The sequence below is a fragment of the Eutrema salsugineum genome, unplaced genomic scaffold, assembly GCF_000478725.1.
Source record: "Eutrema salsugineum unplaced genomic scaffold, Eutsalg1_0 scaffold_2, whole genome shotgun sequence".
Taxonomy (NCBI): domain Eukaryota; kingdom Viridiplantae; phylum Streptophyta; class Magnoliopsida; order Brassicales; family Brassicaceae; genus Eutrema; species Eutrema salsugineum.
Window position 1 is genome coordinate 2032314 of NW_006256829.1, and position 15459 is coordinate 2047772.

Genomic DNA, 15459 nt, shown 5'->3' on the forward strand with positions numbered 1-15459 from the left:
AATTTTTTTGCAGCACATCGAGGATTATTTTCAATTCGGTAATAAGCTCCTTAGGAACCTCATTGTATTCCCCTTTGACTACAAGTTCAGTGCTATCTTTTCCGCCAATATTTATATCTCTGCAGGGAAATAGAAACGAGCTATCAAATAAATGTGAAGACTTTTGGAGAAGGAAAAAAAAAATGAACACGAACCTAGCTGATGATTCGCTGATAGAAAGCTGCCATCGCCAACGGGACAAGAGCAGAGCTCGACCACCAATTCCGGCGACCCTTCTCCGTAGAAACTGCGGTCAAGTCATCAGCTGTCTTCGCCGTCGAATGTAACTTCCGGAAACAGTTTTGGCAGTGCCGTGTCTAGGTTTGAAGGGGCTTAAAGGCGAAATTTAAAAATGTGGCTTCTATACAAAAAAATGTTGATAAAAACATGAAACACCTAGTAAAATACATCCAATATTATAAAAATACTATATTCAATATTTTCAGTCTAGGAACAAACTATACAGTTTACTATATCAAATAAAATTTCAATATTAAAAGATATTATTACAAGAGTATGTAAATGTGTCATTTATAACATCTGTGTTGATCAAATTGTATTTTTTTAAAAACGAAAAATATAAAATAAAATGAATTATATGAATTATATATGAAAAATAATGTACGAGAAGGAAAAAAACAGTAATAGAAAACATAATCAAAAGAAAATCAACTTTGGATAAGTAATGTAAATTTTATATGTGAAAACTAATAATGACTAAACATAGAAACGATTTAAGCCTAACTTCACTATGTTTATAGAAAATCATCAATGAAAAACTAATAAAAGAGATACTATTTACATATACACAATAGCTTATTTCTAACTAAAATTTAAAATTCATACCACAAAATTTAGATATATCATGGTGGCCTAAGGCAGCCGCCTTTTTAAACACAAGGTGAGCACGGCTCAGTTTTGGAGGAGAAACGAGAGCGAGCCAACAATGAAGACAAGGCCATGGATGCGAAAAGGCGAATACTGTAGCTTGCTTCGACCCAGAATGAGAAAAAAAAAAAAAAAAGACTTAATGCAAAACGGCAATGGATAACAAGCAAAACGCAAATAACATAAATTGATGTCAATAAGTAGAGCTAGGAGCAATGCTACTATTTTCACTAAATTAACACCAAAACGACAATCGACTAACAAATAAAACGCAGGACCGCGTTTTGGCAAAATACAAGCAAAATTGAAAGGGGGTTGTTAACCTTTCGATTTTGGCCTAACGCGCGCAACGCGCACGAGGTGCGAGTGGGATAATATTTTTACATTTTCAAGCGCGTGGCGTCACGCTTTGCAATATAGAACCAATGATATTATTACACGTGCGCCGAGAGAGAGAAAAGAGAATCAATATTGCATGTTATGCCGTTTTCTGCCAAACCAAAACAACAAGTATTTTAAGTTTCGTCAAAATCAAACTAGAGTATTTTAAGATGCGATTTTTCAAATATCAAATATCAAAAATCTCTGAGCTTCAGATTTTGCTGGTAGAGAAGAGCGGAGAGAGAGAGAGAGAGACGAAATCAGGTCCGTGTCTGCGCAATGGCGACCGAGATTCCGCTCTTCGCCTCTTTCAAGTACGCCGATAGTCTCACCGTCGTCGGAATCTCCTTCTGCACGGCGCTGGTATGCGAAGCAATCTCGTGGATCCTAATCTACCGCACGAACTCCTACAAATCCCTGAAATCCTCCATTGACAAGGCCTCCAAGAAGCTCGAAACGATGAAGACGGATAACCCTTCCTCGAAGCTAAACATGAAGAAGTCGAAGACGAAGAAGATCGATCGCGTGGAGACGAGCCTCAAGGAATCGAGGCGGGATCTGTCGCTCTTCAAGTTTAAATCCGGCGCCGTTGTGGCCCTCGTGCTCTTTGTCGTCTTCGGATTGTTGAACTCGCTCTTCGAAGGGAAAGTCGTCGCGAAGCTTCCTTTCCACCCGATCACGATTGTGAGGAAGATGTCGCACAGGGGACTGAAAGGCGAAGATTCAACGGATTGCTCCATGGCTTTTCTTTATCTGCTGTGTTCCATCAGCATAAGGACCAATCTCCAGAAGTTCTTAGGCTTCTCTCCGCCGAGAGGAGCTGCTGGTGCTGGTGGGTTGTTCCCCATGCCGGATCCAAAGACGGATTGATTCAGGTCTGATCTGATGATGCATAATTGTCGCCTTGTATTTTGATGAATTCTGAGCTCTTCAATGCTGATTTAGTGGTTTTTTTAGCTGAAATGTAACGAATTTGATTCAAAGTTCCAAGTTTTAAGTTTCCGGTTTTGATTCCGTTTGCTTGTACACAAGCATTACATAATCTCTGCTCCTCATTAAGGCTTAGATGTCGTAGCAATCTTAAGGTACAGGTCATATGGTTTTCTTTACTGCAAATACAATCGGGATCTTTGTGCTCATTTGTGCACCAAGCTTGAGGTTTCATGCATATGGATTGTTTGGAGATTGAATTATTGAAATGAGAGGTTGTTGAACGATACAGATAGCAAGAGAATGAGAGTAAGAGTATACATGGATAGGTTTTTTATTTAATGTAATTTGGTAGTTTTACAGAGAGGTTCAGCCTGAGCCGCTCAGGTCATGTCATCAGCAACCAGCGTCGCAGAAAATGTAAGACTAGTGAGGGATTGAATCTTTGCACCATAGAACTTGTGTATATATATGACCAGGGTTCAGTTATAATGGTAAACTGGTCAGCTTAAAAGTCTTAAATGCTGGAAAGGATTTACAAGGGAGTTTTGAAGCCAATCTAGTGATGAACATATAGATGTCTATTCATATACATGTACTGAAAATCACTCATTGCAACTAGGCTTCTTGTTGAACTTGCTTTGCCTTTTGTTTATATTGATTATAGGACATAAAGAGAATTTTTCCTAGCAAATGCAAGTTAGAAGATTCAAATATGATCTGGTTTGCACAAGAGAGATTTTATTTGCCTTTAGGAAGTATCCTTTACAGCAGTATTATCAACAAACAAACAAAAGAAGTCAAGCCCTCCAGAAGGAAATTAGATTTTCAAACCAATGCCCAAACTCAAAATCACGAATCTCAAAATCAATTATCGCAACTCAAATCATAATCAATGATCGATTTGTCTTGTCTCTGATACTGAGTCAGATACATCTGAATTGGCTCCTTCTGATTTTCTCAACTTGGCAACAAGAACCCACATATTAGCAAGTTCATTCTCTAGATACGCTTCTCTTTGTTTCGACTCTTTTACTATTCTTTGTAGCTCGGCTTCTCTTTGAGCTTTCTCAACAAGAGCAGCTTCAAATGAAACTTCACGTTCCTTGCTCATCCTTAGTTCTCTCTTCAGTTCCACCAACGAGCTGTCTTGCTCTTTCCGTTTTATAAGACTCTCTCTCCTTCCATTCCTCAGGCTTCCGGTCTTGCCTCGTGGTGTAACAGAGCTCTTGTGCGCTGCTGCCAAATCCGCTGCTAGTCTCTCGTTGTGATTCATAAGTCTTGCTACTTCCTCAGACAATGCCTTGAGCTCAACAGCAGCCGCTGAAGCAAGCTCTTTTGCATATGAACTCTCTTCAGCAAGTTTCTTGTTTCGGAGTTCTAGTTGTTCCTTCAAGTCGCTTAATTCCGCAGCTTTCAGTTTAAGCTCCTCAATCTCAAATGCCTGGTCATGTCTCAGTCAGATACAGTGAACAAAATGTTCAGGTTTTCCAAAAATCAACTATAAGAGAGGAAGAGTAAAAGTTTTTTTCCACAAATACGAAGTCGTGAAATATATGGCACCTGTGCTTGTATGACCTTTTCCTCATGTTTGTTTGGGGTTTCAGAATATTGTTGCATGTGACTTGTGACCGATCTGATATCTCCCAGTTCCAGGGCGTCAGAGAGCTGCTGCTTTAGGTTTGCAACCTCTTCTTGCAACGACTCACATACACGTGTCTGCAGAAAAGAGTTGATAAGTTACAGATTTCTCTGATATGTCTGCACACTAGCTTCGAAGGTTTTTAAAAACGTTAAAATTAGGGATAGAGATGAAGTATTATCTAAACCTTTTGGCTGAGTTGTTCCTGAATGATTCGATTATCTGCAGCTTTAACCTGTAAATAAAATGAAAAAGTATAAGGCAGGGTTTTAACAAAGCCATCTTAGGTGAAGTATCAATCAATAGATGAAGAACTGTGTAAACAGAAAGAGTTTTAGTACCTCGAGTTCAAAACATTTCTCATTTAGTTGAGCCCTCATTTCAGAAACAGCCTGAAGAAAAGAGCGAAATCACTTAAGAGAAAAATTCAACATCAATAAATGCCAGAACAAGCAGCACAAGGCCACTGTGTGATGCTTGTAAAGGATAATTCACCTGCACGATATCAGACTTATCCAATGCATCATGTGATGCCATTACAAAATCCAAAATTTGTTTCCCTAACTTAGCAATCTGGTCGTTTTTTGCCTTTATGTCTCCATTAAGGTTAATAATCTCTGCCTGCATAAATCCAAAGACAACCGGGAAGGTATATATATGCATAATTTGATTAAAAATTCTGATAAAGATTAATGAACAGAAAGTTAAGATTACTTTAATTTCTTCATTTTGAGGAGCTTTTGCAGCCTCTTCTGACAACCGTTTAAAAGACCTTGATTGTATCGCCATCTCCTCAGATAAAATCTTTTGGTGTTCCTTCAGTACTACCATCTGGTCGATCATTTTTCTTCTAGTCTGGGAACATGCAAACAATGCCTTAAAATCGTGGATCAGTTGTTCTAAAGGAAGCTAAAAAAAGCAAATTGATGGAAACAGAATGGGCTATCAGCTGTGAGAAAATCTCCATGCACCTCAGGTGTCTCTATCTCCTGAGATCTGTCTTCATGAGCTTCTTTATCTTCCCTAGGCTCTAAGAGTTGATCAGCCAATGGTGAGCCTTCTGAAAGTCTTGATTCTGTATGAAAAGTACTGCCTTCCCCTTGAGGAGTTGACGGTGTAATGTTGGACTGGACCGCACTGGACTTGTCGCTGATGCTTGATCCCCCCAAATTTTTGTCCTTTTTCTGATAGTAAAACAGTAATGAGAGAAAAAATGGCAAGAGAGGCACCTCCAGGAAAAAAAAAAAAAAGAAGACAATCCACTAAGGGGAATGAGGCTGTGTGATATCTCATGCACACCAGGAGCATAATTGTTTTGAAGCACATAGAGGGTCAGATATATGAGGGGCAAGACACTGTTCGCAACAGTACTAACTATAATATGAGGTTATGATGTTGGGGGAAATGCTCTAAATTCAATAAGAACAACCAACGGTAAAAGTGTCACAAAGCCATATAACTTCTACATTCAGATGTGTACCTTATGTTTCAACCAATTCAGCAGTCCATGCTTCCTGGTCTTCTTTTCTTCTCTAAACGCATCATCTATAATCTCAGGATTCCCTTCACGAGAAACATAGAATTCAAGGTTCTCATCATCCATCAAGTCCCGCCTCTTGTATGGTAGGTAAGCAAGCTGGCCATGCATATTATCAACTAAGATCAACCAAAAAATAGTAATCGGGTAACATGCTGTTGGGAATAAATTTAATGTTTTATATGGTTTAGTAAGTATTTTAAACATCCTGATGAAAGAACAAATAAAGGATGTGCAAATGGTCCAGGCTAAACAAGTGATTCTACCTCCTCTTCTCCAAATGAGTGTCTCCTCCGAGGGTCAACACGATAAGAAAACCGTGATGTTTGTGGAGTTTTAGTAGACACGAGAATTAATTTTGTCAGCCGTTGGATTCGACTCAAGAGAGCTGCTTTAGCATCTTCCTCTTCTTCTAGCTTTTATAATCACATCAAAAGAAAAGCACGCAAAGCAGATTTCAAGTCTCCAAAACTGAAGCGCAACACAGTAAAGTATTACCGGTCCGTTGCAAACGTTTAAGCAGGAATCAGTGACAGAAAAACATACTTTCTGCTTCAGGAGAACAATATTATCTTCACTAATATCTTTTAGCTGAGAAACTGGTTTAATTCCTTGTTTAAGCTCTTCCAACTCCTCCTTGAGTTGGCGAATCTCGTGCTGGTACTTCTTGATTAATGATTTCTCATCAATTATCTGTATTTTTATACGGTTAGAAATCAAGAAAGAACCTTCAGTGCAGACATGAACTGAGCTGAGAGGATAGATGTAACTAAGACCTTGTTCTGTGCAGCTTGAATCTCGATATGCTTTGCACGATGGGCAAATTTCAATGTGTTGTGTGTTTCTTCGGAGCTGCTTGATGCAGGAGTCACTGTACATATGAGCTACCATATCCAGATGGAAGAATCAATTAGTTACGTCGATCAAAGCAATTGTTTTCTGCTGCCTATGGTCATGTTGTGTCTGCATTTTTAAAAAAAAAAAGATATGTAATAACACTTACAGATACACGTCCATGACCACTCAATGAGGACTGAAGCAACCTGGTTAATTTAGAGTCCCTATATGGAACGTGACTAGCCTTCCTATCTGTAAGCTTTGATATAACCTACAAAATTACAAAAAAACCATCCAACTTCAGCTTATGGGAGATTATTTAACATACTGATTGAAGGGCAAGAACCAACCAAGGTTTTGAGCTGAAAAGGAGGAAGAAAAAAAAACAATCTATGGGTGGATCTATTTCAAGAGAAAATGTCTAAGAAGTTCTTAAAGTCAACTAAACTTCGAATAACTATGGTTGCTCGGGGAAAACAGTGATAACCAAGAACTCACAGTCCCTAAAGTCAGCAAACTTTTATTTATATAAGACCCTTCCTTGCGCCTTAGACCACTGGTTTCAGCCTTCGAGCTCTCGGAACCTGCCAGGTCAATGAGGTTCTGCAGATATAAGCGAAATTAAGGGCAGTTAATCAATTGTTCATCTGTAAGTGTTCAGACAGTGGGATAATAAAAGTTTATCAGAGTAGAACATGTTCCAGAATTGAAGAAAAGTAGGCTATATAACCGAACATAAAATCACAGGATAAAAACAAAGCTATATACCAGCTGCGAGAGGTGTACAGCTTCACCTTCATTATTGTCACCCAAGGGACTACTCTCTATGGTCTGCGATCAAACCAGTTTTAACATCTTTCAGAAACGGTATAGCTTTACTGGTAAATATGAAAGAAAGCCAAACATTGTATGGGGGGAAAGCAATGACATAGCAAGTGCATAAAGAAATAAGTCTCTCCATACTTTGAAGGAGAAAAATAAACATACCAGGGTAAACATTGTATGGCTCCGGCTGCTGAGCAAATTAAAACTTGTGGATCCAATATGTCGGTGCTCTGTCAACAAACGAAATTTTATCAACCTGACTTGCATGAAAAATACTAGATTCACGAGAAGGATTAAGAATGAAAGGAAACTAATTGAATCAAGAAAGAGAAAAATAGTCTTTAAAATTGCTATATCACATCACATAAGAGGAAAACACATTTTTACAATGACTGGGACAGTTCCCGCTCAAATCGTTAGCTTCTAGAATAAGCCTTTTCAGTTAAAGAGAAACATGGAAGCCCCTACCTTCTCCAGCTGCTATAAGAGAAAGCGCATGAGCAGGGGATAGCACAACTTCTTCTTTAATGCCTTCAATAAAGGTTCCCTGTAATTAGTAATAAAGAGAGGTTCAGTGCAGAATCTTAGAGGGAAAGACACTCAAAGAAATATATGTAGTCAGGTTTATTCTAAATTTCTTAGGCCATACAAAAGTTAACAGGAGCAACTTCAAATCTAGTATACTTGAATAAGAAATGTGACCCGAATCACACTGTATTTGCAGGATCCCAGGGAATTTCATTTTAAAAAAAGATGGAACTAGTACTTTCAAGCATCTAGCCCAGAAAGATGTCTCCTCTGATTAAAAGAAATTATGTTGTCGAGGGTTGGATTCTATGATGAGCAATATAGTCACAACAAAGATGTTATGAGACAGCAACTAAGCTTGTTCCCAAGAAAAAAAAAAAAAGTAAATAAGAGGATCCAAAATTGAAACAAGTACCTGCTCATCTTCTCGGATCCTCAGATTTTGTCCTACTGGGTTCAGTAAATCATTGACAACCTGAAGTAAGATGAACCTTAAGGATATTATGAAAAATCAAAAGCAGAATCTGATTATCATTCAGTACTACTGGTGAAGTTGATGATAGGAAATGGAGAGAATAAAAGCAGGTAGGGAGTAGCACCTCATTATAAATTTCCAAGTAAGAAACACGTAGGAGAAATTCTCGCCTTGGTGTCTGCAAGAAGAAAAAAAAAACTGTATGACGTAACTAGTACTCAGGCTAGGGAATTCGACTAATCAACATCCTAAGAAGTACCTCTTGTATAATGCTGAAAGCATCTTTCACGGCTAATGGTATAATACCAGGAGATCTTTGGTCCCCCTGACATTTGAACCCAACAAAATTATCTTCATGAGATATTAGTGGTCTTATGTTATGCATCATAAGTGTCATAGGAGAAAAGTTCTACTAGGTCGCAAAGTGTGTAAATCAACTAACCTAAAGAGTGCAGCCAAATGCTAAATCACGTAACAGAATGGCTTTCTAGGGTCAATAGAGCAACCATAGCTAGAAGGAGAATAACCAAATATCCAATACCAAAAAAAAACAGAACATTTAGGATCTAAACATCGAGTTCCATTGCCTTTTGTATGGCTACTATAGAAAAAAAACTTTGCTCCTAAACTATTCATTTTGTCTATCATTTACAAGAATTTCTGGGTGTCTTGAATAATCCTGTTAACTTGAACCTTTAATATTGATAGTTTTGTGTCCAGCTCAGTAATGTAGCCAGAAACAAAGGAAGAGGTAAATGACTCTGACAGAGAAGCCTGTCTTGGATGACACATTGCAAGACATTGTACAAGGTACTAACCTAATACGTTCTTTATTATAAGAAGATGAAAAGCAAGAATTATCACGATTAGTGAATCTTACATGCATAGTGTGAGTTTTTCCACTGCTTGTCACTCCGTATGCAAAAATGGTCCCTGTGGTTGGATTAATACTCAAAGTCACTACATTAAAGTCAAAATGGGAAACAAATAAAAAATTGTTCTAGAGACTAAAACTAGGACTAGATACAGTCTACCAACTCAAAGATCTCATGTCCCAAATGAATGGTCATGCAAACTATTCATGGTTCTGGTGCTTTGATATAATATATATATCTTTTACTATTCCAAGAGTGAAGTATTAACTAGATCTGCCAACCAAAAAACAAGTGTTTACTCCCATACCATTGGTCCCCTTCATAGCACCATTAACGACATGCTGAGCAGCAACATCATAGACATGGCGAGTTGTCGTTGTAGGCCCAAAAACACGATCTGCACGAAAGGACAGAGCTTCAAGACCAAAATTTGACGTGAGTTTAATTCAGGCCTTAATGCATGATGCACGAAACTTCAATTTATGCCACAACACTTTAATACCTCATTTGGTATTCAAGAGTGTTGCAATGCTCTAAGTACAACATTTATGAAGCTCACAGAAACTTGTGACACTATTCATTCAGACTGTTATGACTAACCATAGGCATAAGCTATTGATTGATTATGCTCATTCCGCACAATTGTTTCCCCATCTGCATACCACGCAATCTCCTCCCCTTGGCGGATTTCTCGTGGGCTATGTCAAGCATAAACCAATGTCAACTTCACAGAATGAACATCAACTCAGCGTTTGAATCCTATACAGAAAATCACCATTCACCTGAGTGGACGAAATCGAACTGTCACTGTGACATTTTCTTTGGACTGCACAGCAGTATGCGGTACACTTCCTGTATAGTGTAACAGAGGCTTGTTTCGAGCAGATGAAGAAGTAGGGGAGCTGTGGCTATCCACCGATGTCTCTGGATAAGGTTTTGAGGAAGAGGTTGTTGAAGATGCAGGGGAGTCAGCAGCCTTTAACTTGCTAAACTCAGATTTTCTAGAATTTGATACTTGTCTAGATGCCATCATCAGAAACAAAATTCGAACTTCCGGAGACTGAAAACAAAAAGAAGCAAGTAATACACGTTTTATCAATAAACAAATCAGTTAATCTCCTAAAGATATACACATTGTACAGAACGAAATTGTGCAAACAGAATTAAGCTTGACTTTCTGATGAGCTAAAAAAACTCCAAATTGGAATCACACTCAAGCCTCATATGAAATTTTAGTTTCTCAAAACTGTTTCCTACAAGGGTCTCTATTGCCAATTGAACAGACGACACTCCACAAGAAAACACATTGAGCTACAAGCAAATTAGAACGACGACATTGAAATGGGAAGTTTCAGGGGATTATCATTTCATAACTTTCAGGAAACCGAAGAGCCTAAAAACACCAAGCTTCATGCTTCTGATTTCTTCACAATTTATTCCTCGGTGAAAACAATTTGAAAACAAATAAAATGGGTACGAAAACAATGTAAGACTGATTGCCACGCGAATCATAGAATCACAATCGCAGGAAGACGGAAAATGGACGAATAAGAATTTACCCAATTTGCCAACTACGTAAGAGCTTCGAACACTTGGAACAAAAACAAATAAAAATGCGAGTTAGGTCGAAGCTTTTCTCAGGTGAAGCCAGGAAATGGAGCAAGTGATTACCTCAACAGTGAATCAATGTAGCATCGCCGCCGCTAAAAGCCGAATCGCATGCAAAAGAAAAGAATGGAGAAGAAAGGATTGTGAGAGAGAGAGAGAGTGCGATTACGTAGAAGAAGCAGCACTTAAGAGCAGTATCATTGTCATTAATCAGTTCGTTGATTGCGATTGTAAAGAGGATTTAGTTCTAAAATCTCGCTTGCCTTTGAAGCGATTATAGCTTGATCCTAAACTAAACACACTAGTCGCATATTTCAATTGTTTATCCTCGTAAATTGTAGTTATATAAGAGTATACATACTGTACATGTATTTATATATGTGTATGTGTGTAAGTATGGATTTACAATTTCCTAATTAGAAGATGGATTCTTGTCAGATATTATGGTGGATATGACTTAACACGGATAAGTGTAACGAAGTTGAGTAATTTTCATAACATATCTTATCTATATGGTAGACTTAGCGCAACAAAAAGATAATTATCCTTTTTCATCTAACAATTTTGTTGTACGTTGTTTAATTCATTTTATTTATTTAGTTATAATATATGAAATTATTATTATTTCTGGTAAAATACTAAATATTATTAAAAAAAGTTTGTCACCAAATTATTTCCTATATCAATAACCAACAATATAAAAGTTCATGCAAAACAGAGCTAACCAACTGGTATATAGCTAAAACTCTAAACCGTGCCTAATCATTAACTCAGTGTGATTAGAGATATATTATAGTAAATGTATATAAGTGAGTAAAATATTTATGTTTTGCAGTTGGGTGTAACAAAGAGAATAAAGATTAAATAATGAAAAGTAGAAACCGATAGTTAGAGGAAAGATTTCTTTTCAATTTTGACATACATAAACTAGTTTAATTTTTTCTTAATAATGGAACAAAGGAAGGAATATGTTTCTACTATTGGATATTTGTTTTTTGGTTCAATGATAATTTGAGATTTTTTAATTTTTCCCCAAAATTTTTGGTTTCCAACGATTTCATTTGCCCGCCGAGTAAAGTCCAAAAGAGCCCATCTCTACTGTGCTCTCACTACTCACTCGCCCACATTTCTGCAATTCTTTTCGATTCAAAAATCAAATTCAATAAAAATTGGAAGAAGAACAAAAAAAAAAAAGGATTAATCAAAAGGTGAAGATCGAAGAACCAAAAAAGCAGCAAAAAAGGGCTAATGGAGGACGACGATCAGCAGAAGGCTGCAGATCTAGTGCAGGAGCTTGTTCTTCGTCTTCTCTCCCAAAACCCTCAAACCCCTAATCCCGATCCCAATTCTCCCGCCTTCCTCAAAACCCTTCGTTACGCCTTCCGCATCCTCTCCAGCCGTCTCACTCCCTCCGTCGCCCCCGACGCCACCGCCATCGCCGAGTCCCTCAAACGCCGCCTCGCCACTCAAGGTAAGTCCTCCGACGCCCTCGCTTTTGCCGATCTCTACACCAAGTTCGCCTCCAAGACTGGTCCCGGCAGCGTCAACAACAAATGGGCTCTCGTCTATCTGCTCAAAATCGTTTCCGATGATCGTAAATCGGCTGTTAACGGTCTCGATTCGTCGGTTCTTCTACCCAATTTGGGGCTCGGTGATGCCGCTTCGTCTCTAGGTAACGGGTTTCTTCGCGGTGGAGAGGCTAAGAAGAAGGATTGGAGTAATGGGGTTCTGTTAGTTAGTAAAGACCCTGAAAATTTGAGGGATATTGCGTTTAGAGAGTATGCTACTTTGGTTAAGGAAGAGAACGAAGTCACGGAAGAGGTTCTAGTTAGGGATGTTTTGTACGCTAGCCAAGGCATTGATGGCAAGTACGTGAAGTTTAACAGCGAAATAGATGGTTATGCGGTGCTGGATTATGTTAAGGTGCCTCGAGCTACTAGGATCATGGTCCGTATGCTCTCTGAGCTTGGCTGGTTGTTTAGGAAAGTCAAGACTTTTATATCTGAGAGTATGGATCGGTTTCCAGCTGAAGAAGTGGGAACTGTTGGGCAAGCGTTTTGTGCGGCGTTGCAGGATGAGCTCTCTGATTATTATAAGTTATTGGCCGTGCTCGAAGCGCAGGCCATGAATCCTATTCCTTTGGTTTCTGAATCAGCCAGCTCAAGCAATTACCTTTCCCTGAGGAGATTGTCGGTGTGGTTCGCGGAGCCCATGGTGAAAATGAGACTGATGGCTGTTTTGGTTGACAAGTGTAAAATTTTGAGAGGTGGGGCGATGGCTGGGGCTATCCATTTGCACGCACAGCATGGTGATCCGCTTGTTCATGAGTTTATGATGAACTTGCTCCGATGTGTGTGTTCTCCGTTGTTTGAAATGGTGAGAAGTTGGGTTCTAGAAGGGGAGTTGGAAGATACTTTTGGTGAGTTCTTTATCGTAGGTCAGCCGGTGAAAGTCGATTTGCTCTGGAGAGAAGGTTATAAGCTCCACCCAGGGATGCTTCCCTCTTTTATTTCACCAAGCCTAGCTCAGAAAATTCTGAGAACTGGGAAATCTATAAACTTTCTTCGTGTTTGCTGTGATGATCACGGGTGGGCTGATGCAGCTTCAGAAGCAGCTGCTGCCTCTGGGACGACGACTAGGCGTGGAGGTCTCGGGTATGGTGAGACAGATGCTCTTGAACATCTCGTTACTGAGGCAGCAAAGAGGATCGACAAGCATCTGTTGGATGTTCTATATAAGAGATATAAATTTAAGGAGCACTGCCTTGCGATTAAGCGTTATTTACTACTTGGTCAAGGTGATTTTGTCCAATACTTGATGGATATTGTAGGACCTAAGCTTTCTGAGCCAGCTAATAATATTAGTTCATTTGAGCTAGCTGGGTTTCTTGAAGCTGCAATACGGGCATCTAATGCACAGTATGATGACCGTGACATGCTAGACAGATTGAGGGTGAAAATGATGCCTCATGGCAGTGGAGACAGAGGCTGGGATGTATTCTCGTTGGAATATGAGGCCAGGGTTCCATTAGATACTGTGTTTACTGAGTCTGTTTTGTCCAAATACTTGCGAGTGTTCAATTTTCTCTGGAAGTTGAAAAGGGTAGAGCATGCTCTTATCGGAATTTGGAAGACCATGAAACCAAATTGCATCACTTCCAATTCATTCGTTAAGCTCCAAACTTCAGTGAAGTTGCAACTTCTCTCAGCCCTGAGGCGGTGCCAGGTTCTTTGGAATGAAATGAACCATTTTGTCACCAACTTTCAGTATTACATCATGTTTGAGGTGTTGGAGGTGTCATGGTCTAATTTCTCAAAAGAAATGGAAGCTGCTAAAGACCTCGATGATCTTTTGGCAGCACATGAGAAGTACCTCAACGCCATCGTTGGAAAATCTCTGCTTGGTGAACAGTCGCAGACCATCCGCAAGTCACTTTTCGTCCTCTTTGAGCTTATATTACGGTTCAGGAGTCATGCAGATCGTTTGTACGAAGGAATCTACGAGTTGCAGATAAGGTGAATTTTTGTCTTCACATCTATGTTATAATTTAATCAAAAGTAGAGTCTATCCCTTTACGCGAAAATATTCCTCTGTATCAAGGGTCACAATTTGATTCTTTAAATATGACCGATTGCTTGCAGAACTAAAGAATCAGGACGAGAAAGAAACAAAACGCAAGAGTCAAGTTCATGGATCAGTGAGGGTAGGAAGGCCATAACACAGCGTGCTGGAGAATTTCTTCAAAGCATGAGTCAAGATATGGACAGTATTGCAAAGGAATACACATCCTCACTCGATGGATTCCTGTCCCTTCTGCCTCTTCAACAATCTGTAGATCTCAAATTCCTCTTCTTCCGGCTTGACTTCACTGAGTTCTACAGCCGGTTGCATTCCAAAGGAAAAGAGAGTTGAAAGAGTATCGAGTTTAGTTGAAAAGCATATTCCACAATAGCAAGAGAAGAAGACATGCTCTACTTTGACTAACCGCTGACTGCAGCATGGGCTTGCAGAGGATTTTTTCTTGAATCTAGGTGCGTCGAAGAATCTGTTTCTTATTTATGAGAATGCCTCATTGATATTCTGTCTTTTGCACAGATTGTTTTTAAATGGCTTGTTTCAAAAAGTTTGGGATTGGGAAACAGATTCTTGTGTTGGTAAAATGGGGAAGGTTTGTGTTTCAATTTGTGCCATGAGTCTGATAATCTGCAGCTTAGTTTTTCTATTTATTATTTGTTTTTTCACCATGTGTTTTCTGTAAGCTTTATTCAAGCTTTCGCTGATTTGTATGATTTGTTTTCATGACTTTGGTTGATATAAGAAAAAAAATTAGTTTGATAATTTGTGTATTTTCTTGCTTCGGATGGCTCTAAGCTCTCTGAATTTGGGCTCTCTAAAAGCTTCTGTGGGCACGGCCTTAGATCGAGCATTAGCATTAGCTTACTGCGATTTGAATCCGCAAGGCTTTTTAAAGCAAAATAGAAGAACATTTTTGAGGGTCTTGTCTTGTGACCCTTTGATCTTCTTTATCACTTGGTTGATATATACAATTACCTTCTTTAAGATCCACACAAGGTCTGAACTTTATTCCCAATGATCTATGTTAGTCAACCATTAGATTACACACATACTAGGTTTTAGATTTGGTAAGAGTTACTGTCTCGAAATTTACAGCAATCGTTTACAAAAACACATGTCACATCGTATTTCAATTCTTCTGTAAGTAAGAGACAATCAGACAATAAAATGGTGGTTTACAAATATATAATGAAAAAAAAAAAATACACGTCGCCTGAGAGATTCGAACTCTCGCGGGGAAACCCCATGTACTTAGCAGGCACACGCCTTAACCACTCGGCCAAAGCGACGGTTTTGGTATTAGACGCTGGTTTAAGAT

At 38.9% G+C, this 15459-nt stretch overlaps 3 protein-coding genes and 1 non-coding gene across 4 annotated transcripts; 2 read left to right on the forward strand and 2 right to left on the reverse strand.

Moving 5' to 3' along the window:
• The first annotated feature begins 1470 nt into the window (after positions 1 to 1470).
• Positions 1471 to 2322, forward strand: LOC18017580 (calcium load-activated calcium channel). The gene has a single exon (XM_006399076.2). The coding sequence runs from the start codon at positions 1588 to 1590 to the stop codon at positions 2176 to 2178; it is 591 nt and encodes a 196-aa protein (XP_006399139.1). The 5' UTR covers positions 1471 to 1587; the 3' UTR covers positions 2179 to 2322.
• An 808-nt stretch (positions 2323 to 3130) lies between these two features.
• LOC18017581 (kinesin-like protein KIN-7L, chloroplastic) lies at positions 3131 to 10736 on the reverse strand. Its single transcript, XM_024156474.1, has 24 exons — positions 10629 to 10736; positions 9740 to 10017; positions 9558 to 9655; positions 9265 to 9354; positions 8963 to 9015; positions 8342 to 8407; positions 8207 to 8260; positions 8023 to 8082; positions 7548 to 7626; positions 7242 to 7309; positions 7023 to 7085; positions 6753 to 6857; positions 6421 to 6525; positions 6194 to 6301; positions 5964 to 6110; positions 5684 to 5833; positions 5361 to 5516; positions 4852 to 5064; positions 4595 to 4735; positions 4376 to 4501; positions 4222 to 4272; positions 4068 to 4115; positions 3802 to 3957; positions 3131 to 3682 (listed from the first exon to the last, which is right to left on the reverse strand). The coding sequence occupies exons 2-24, from the start codon at positions 9988 to 9990 to the stop codon at positions 3131 to 3133; spliced, it is 2940 nt and encodes a 979-aa protein (XP_024012242.1). The 5' UTR covers positions 9991 to 10017; positions 10629 to 10736.
• A 1035-nt stretch (positions 10737 to 11771) lies between these two features.
• LOC18017582 (gamma-tubulin complex component 3) lies at positions 11772 to 14889 on the forward strand. Its single transcript, XM_006399078.2, has 2 exons — positions 11772 to 14080; positions 14207 to 14889. Exons 1-2 carry the CDS (start codon positions 11814 to 11816, stop codon positions 14475 to 14477), a joined length of 2538 nt encoding a protein of 845 aa, XP_006399141.1. The 5' UTR covers positions 11772 to 11813; the 3' UTR covers positions 14478 to 14889.
• A 459-nt stretch (positions 14890 to 15348) lies between these two features.
• Positions 15349 to 15430, reverse strand: TRNAS-GCU. The gene has a single exon. It is a non-coding gene; the product is annotated as a tRNA-Ser (tRNA).
• Between the last annotated feature and the right edge of the window lie 29 nt (positions 15431 to 15459).